Source organism: Chanos chanos, chromosome 9 (assembly GCF_902362185.1).
Source record: "Chanos chanos chromosome 9, fChaCha1.1, whole genome shotgun sequence".
NCBI lineage: Eukaryota > Metazoa > Chordata > Actinopteri > Gonorynchiformes > Chanidae > Chanos > Chanos chanos.
Window position 1 is genome coordinate 3,682,479 of NC_044503.1, and position 6,229 is coordinate 3,688,707.

Consider the following 6,229-nt stretch of genomic DNA (forward strand, 5'->3'; position numbering starts at 1 on the left):
AACAGTGGTGAAGTAGGCCCAGATCTGGTACACTTTAAAAAAAGAAAAATATTGGCATATATGAACATACTGAAAAAAAAATGAATGACAGCCTAATCATTTTCAAATTCTAAGAGTATTCCACACAATAAACTGTGTTAGTATACACTCACAGAAAGAGTGATTTAACACACACACACACACACTATAAACCGATTTTTAAAAAGATGTAAAAGCATTCTTCCCATTTATTAAAAAAATGGTGTGGACATTTTGCACAATTACCGAGTTGCCAAGTTACATGAGTTTAAAATTAAATGTATTAAAAAAATGATTAAAAAAAAAATCTGTTCATGATTGCGGAAATCAGCTTCGTTCTTTTACTCACCGGGCATTAAATGGAAGTAGCAAGCAGACAGAGTTTGGGCAAGTGTGCCAGTTTTTTTCCATTTCACAGATGCTAACAATACTGGCAATTTTCCTTTAAACTCCTCAAAAAGCTGTGGAATATTTTCTTTGAGGCCCAAGAGATCAGGAATAGCAGACAAGGAAAATATGAAGGAATGTACAGATTATGTTTTGTAATAAAAAGGCCTATCTGAACATTACTCGCAAAAACTTTATTGAAGGGATGGGTAAAACTTTCAAGCGAGATACTGGACTGTGAAAGATTTTTTTTTTTTTTTTTTTTTAGCAAATAAATGCTGTTGGTTTCACTGGTTAAAACTGGTGCATGATAATTAAGTCGCTGATGTTCACCCAAACTCAGCCCAATGCCAAGAAAAGGACTAGGCCTATGAGGTGGACAGATAATTCAAACTCTGTCATGTGCCAACGTGGGTGGAAAAACAACAAAGCAAGTACTAGGGTTAGGATTCAAAATACTTCTGTATGATGTGACTAGAAACCTTGCATCTCCCTGCATTAATGACACATGTCAAAAACAAAAATATCAAATAAATAATCACTTAATCAGTTTTCTTCAGACCTGTACTCGCTTGAAGCCCATACAATTTTCAAAATACTAGTCATGTGTCGTTCGTGAACGATTCATTTATTTTGAACTAATCTTTTGTATGACTCGGGAGTAACGAGTTGTCACAGTGAGTGATTCATTCATTCTTCAAAACTCGTTTCATTCATCTGAATTGTGACAGCTACAGGCTCATTCACGATTTGTCTTTCAGGTCTGAATCCTATTTAGAAACTCTCTGGTCTGAGTCCTCCATTCACTTGTCACATGACTGCTGCTTATTCTCAGTGTAGGAGTGACTGACTCGTTCATGTATCATAACTATGGGCCTTCGGGTTTGAGTCTTGTTCACTTGTCACATGACCGCTGCATATTCTCAGTGTAGGAACTCCTGATTGGTTCACAAATCATGATTACAGGACTTTGGGTCTGAGTGTCCTGTTCACTTGTCACATGACTGCTTCATATTCACAGTGTAGGAACTATTGATTCATTCACAAATCATAAAGACGGGTCTTCGGATCTGAGTCTTGTGTTCTTTATTCACATGACAGGCTGCATAGGCTCAGAATAGGAACGTAATGATTCGTTCACGAATCAAAGCTAACTACGGGTCACTGGGTTTGAGTCTTTCGATCAGTATTCATGTGGTTACAGCGGTAACATGACCAATGCTAATGCATTACTGGGAATGAGAGCTTGCTAATGTCAACCAGAACATTTCTGTAGCTAGCTAGCTGTGTGTGATGTAGCTGCTGAATGGATGTTTAATTTGCCTTTCCATTGGAATGAGTTCATACACTACAGGTCTTCAGTGATCAGGCAGGCTAAATAGCTATCATAGAATGAACAGAATAAATAGAATGATATTTTTTTTGATAGGCACAGTGCTCTCGTAGGGGCAATTGAAGTAATCAGTCCTTTAAACTAAATAACTCAGTAGGCCATGGTCCAAAAGGTTGCTTAAGAGATTAATAAAAGTGAGCTTCTGGATCAAACTTTACCAAGTGAAGCAAACTGTGTTGCTCCTGGTGTTTGAGAACTGTGCTCTTTCTGTCGTCACTAAGATGACAGCTACAGCAGCACACAAGTTCCATTGAACGAAATGAACGAATGATTTGAAAAAAAGATTCGTTCATTTCATTGAACGAAATTCAAAGATCCGAGTCGGTTAAAAGATCCGAACTTCTCATCACTACTCATGATTTCGTACACTCTTTCCAGAGACACGGATGGGCGGGGAATAATTGCGTTGGACTTCTGTGCGTCCGACAGGACCAATCAGCGCAGAGAGAGGGACAGTTTGAGTTCAAATTTTGAAACAGATTACAACTCGCGCACAGCGGCATTATTTTGGAGCTGTAGGCTTTGCTTGGCCGGGAAACCTTTATAAATCACTGAAGACCATCTCTTTTGGAGGATATCCTTTCTTTTTTCAGACCGAGACATGTCGAAGAAACAAATATACTACTCTGAGAAGTACACGGACGAAGAGTTTGAGTACCGGTAAGCTGCATGACGCTGTCAGTCTAGCGCGAGGTTGTTGCTTTTAGTTAACGGTAAACTAGTTGAGAGCTCTCCGGCCTATTTTAGACCAAATTTCTTATTCGGCCTTGAAGGTTAGACCCTCTGTCAGCGTTGCTTCTGAGTTAGTTTACGTAACATAACTGGGTATTTTAGTGTCATTTTAAAGCGCTGTGGTAAGCTATCTTCATTCTTAGTCTTTCTAAAATCTTGGTTATCCGCTCGAATTAGCATGTCGAATTTAGGTACTTTCCTTGACGGTTCTGTCCTTGGGTATGCTGGTTAACAGTACGTGACCCACTAACAGTCTGGACAGTCAACACCAACAGCCAGGAGACTACCAGCTAGAATATTTTGTTAAAATCAGTGGTGTGACATGTTGGTTGTTATGCAACACAGGCATGTTATGCTACCGAAGCAGTTGTCCAAGCTGGTCCCGTCTACCCACCTGATGTCAGAGGAGGAGTGGAGGGGTCTTGGCGTGCAGCAGAGCCAGGGCTGGATCCACTACATGATCCACAAACCAGGTGAGGCTGCAGTTCTCTCACAGGAATGAAAATCTCTAATGAAGGCGTTAAGTTTTCAAAGAGCACTTTCCAACGCTTACGTTATTAACATCCCACCAAAAATCACGAAACATTAAGATTAGAACGTAAGTTTGTTTTGGTTTCTCTAACATAGGTGCTGGAACAATAACTCATACAGCCAGTCTTAATCCAAGAGACAACGAATAGCTCTTATTTATATATTGCAGTATATTTGTATATTATTATTTTCTGTATCCAAGTGGATCTAACGCCGATGTTTGTTAACTTGGTCTACTACTATAGATATCTTATGTGGATACGTTCCATATATATGTGTGTGTGTGTGTCTGATTTATTTTTTGTTGGTTTGTTTGTTTTTTAACAAAGGTAGATCGTGGAAAGGTCATGGAAAAATTTTTTTTGAAATTTGATCTTTCAGATTTTATATGAATCCTAGACCAAGGCATGTTCCCCATCTTGAACAGATCTGATTATATTACATGGTTGTTGTATCCCACTGGTTTAATGTTACATTGAATTTGTCCCGTGACCTATATTGACGTATTCTGGATGCTATTTGATTTAGTCGTTGTCTTTATTATTGTCAGCTGTTCTCAAGAACATTGGTAGATCACAGTCAGGATCTGCCGTCCTGTCCAGTGTGAACTCATGCATTAATAAACACATCCTCCGATCCTCTCTCTCTCTCTTCCTGCCAACAGAGCCTCACATATTGCTGTTTCGGAGACCTCTTCCGAAGGAGTGAGTGAAGGAACTGGAAGAGGCAAACTGGAAGAAAATCATCACAGTTGAATCATCTGACTGGATTAGTCCTGTGTGTGTGTTTCTTTCCATGTGTTTTTGGTTTGTACATAAGAACCTTTGTTTGCAGATCTATGGTATTGAGATGTTCCCCCTGGCACCTCCCCACCCTACCCTACCCCCCACTGCCTAAAAACGTGGAGGCATTAAGAGTGTCAGACTAGAGAGAACACGATGGAGAAGGAGTAGTGTCATCTAATCGTACAGACGTGATTGTGTTTAGATCTGAGGACATGGGAAGTTCAGTAAGATACATTTCCTGCTGTTACAGCTTTCATCTGGCTGACCGAGCACTGCTATAGTTTGAGTATGGCTGGTAATAGTTTAAGATGATACACTTAACGAACCGAGAGGTCCACCGTGCTTAACAGCTCATGGAAACTGAGGTTCTGGAATTTTACTTGGTTGTTGGCTGCTTTAAAATATATGTAAAAAAAACTCATCCTTACATTGTCTAAATATTGAACATTAAGCTTCTGTTTGTTTGTTTGTTTGTTTGTGTGTGTTCTTTATTTGTTGTTACCAGTGACAACACAATAAATCATATTTTTCTTTAATTCGCGTGTCTCTTTGTTTGTAGCATGTCTGTAACAGTTTTAAAACTTTATTTGCGACAGTTCTCATGGTTGGATTTGAGGCAGTGTGTCCCAGTCTTGTACGTGGAGACCCGTAGCCCTGCACATTTTAGATTCAGACTCTATGGTCTAACATACTTAACTCAACCTTTAACCTGCCTGCAAAACGACCAGGCCTTTGATTAAGCTTGATCAGATGTGTCACAGCAGGGAGAGAGTTATACTGCTCAGTGGTATGGACCTCCAGGAACAGGAGGGGTTAAAAAAAAAACATTGATGTCTCTTTTTTGGATCGAAAGCCATCTTCACAGGTCTCTGTTTGACAAACTCAGTGTGAACACAGTATATGAATAAAAATGCTCTTTTATATACTGGCAGGTAACAATTATTTAATCATAGTTATTATAATGACTAATGAAAAGACAACTTTTGTTCAAGAACAAGGAAAAAAAGAAAAAAAAAAACAGGCCCACAAATTTTTTTGCAGCGACAGGTTCAGTTTAAACAGTGTCAGTCCACTAGGTCTGTCACTAAGGGTGTGACAAATTCCGTGTGACGGATGCCCAGAGAGAACGCGGGGGGTCGCGGCTTGTTCACCGTCACTTTCTCTGGGTTGTGGCTTCCGGGGCCCGGCTTCGGGGCGGTGTCGTTCGGGACGCCGTGACGACCGAGCATGGAGAAGGCCGGCTGTCTGGGGAGATAGATGTTTGGGTCTGTGCTGTTGTACCTGCCAGGACCTGGGGTCTTGGATAAGTCTTCTGAATGACCCCCCGATTTGCACCGCCCTGAGATGGTGAAACTGGCGCTGGCTGGTTTTGTGAGGACGTGGGAGCCCATCAGGGAGGGGAGAGTGTACTTGTTTGGGGCGGGCACGGCGTCGACGGAACGGTACCGAGTTCGAGAGCCCATGGTGTAGGAGGGGGGTCTGCGCTGAGTCCCGCACACAGTGGCAGTTTCAGGACTGTACGCACCTGGTCCAGGGGTCTTAAAAGTACCCACTGTTACTTAAAAACAAACAAACAAAAAACAACGCAGTGAATCACCTGAGAAATGCAGTTAAGCAGTGTGCTGTAGTACCATACATAAGCCTCTATTGTCCCATGTCCTCCAAAGCAAAAAAACAGCACAAAACCCTCTTGTGCTATTCAATTCTCACAGCTGACTGCAGCAGAAGTGACTGTTGCTCTGAGTACAGGTCGCCAACTACAGCAGACGTGTTTGCTCTGGAAATTCAGTTGCACTCACGGGTTCACAACGAGTCCCTAGACGTTGTTACCGTCAAACACATCTGTGCGGTTCATATCCTGATGTTTTTGACATCTCCCAAACTGTAGGTCCCACTCCCAAAACAACATGACAACATTTTCAACGGAACTACTTGAAACACAGAAGGTACAGACAGTGCACAAATGAATGACACTTGTAAAAGATGTCATTTAAGTATTGGATTGGCTTACCTGGACCTTTCACTCTGCCCAGTATTGAGTACGCTGGGCTGCCGTCTCTGCCAAAACGCGTGACTTTAGCATCGATGTAATACCGAGGTCCAGGACTGGAGTCCACACAGTACACTTCATAAAATACAAAATATTGACAACAATTGTGTTATGTTACACAGATATCCTCAGGAACACAATAAGGAACCTTCGGCGAATTTGATATAGGATATATTATGAACCCTTATACGCTGATTTCAACTGTATTGAGTTCTACATATACAGCAAACTGGTGGTTTACTGTCGCCCTCTAGTGGCCACACATATGTATCAAAATGATAGCCCTATTCCACATAACTACAGAGTTGTAAATTGATATTTAAATTAATGTAC

At 41.1% G+C, this 6,229-nt stretch overlaps 2 protein-coding genes across 2 annotated transcripts in view; one reads left to right on the forward strand and one right to left on the reverse strand.

Annotated features, from left to right (window-relative positions):
• Window positions 1–2,399: 2,399 nt before the first annotated feature.
• On the forward strand, window positions 2,400–3,769 carry cks2 (CDC28 protein kinase regulatory subunit 2). Its single transcript, XM_030784897.1, has 3 exons — window positions 2,400–2,458; window positions 2,876–3,003; window positions 3,726–3,769. The coding sequence occupies exons 1-3, from the start codon at window positions 2,400–2,402 to the stop codon at window positions 3,767–3,769; spliced, it is 231 nt and encodes a 76-aa protein (XP_030640757.1).
• Window positions 3,770–4,910: 1,141 nt separating this feature from the next.
• Window positions 4,911–6,229, reverse strand: part of cimap1d (CIMAP1 family member D) — a 2,249-nt gene continuing 930 nt past the window's right edge. The window contains exons 3-4 of the mRNA XM_030785104.1: window positions 5,858–5,971; window positions 4,911–5,398 (exon numbers count right to left, since the gene is read on the reverse strand). Of these exons, the coding sequence (XP_030640964.1) occupies window positions 4,911–5,398; window positions 5,858–5,971 (602 nt within the window). The remainder of the gene's footprint in view (window positions 5,399–5,857; window positions 5,972–6,229) is intronic.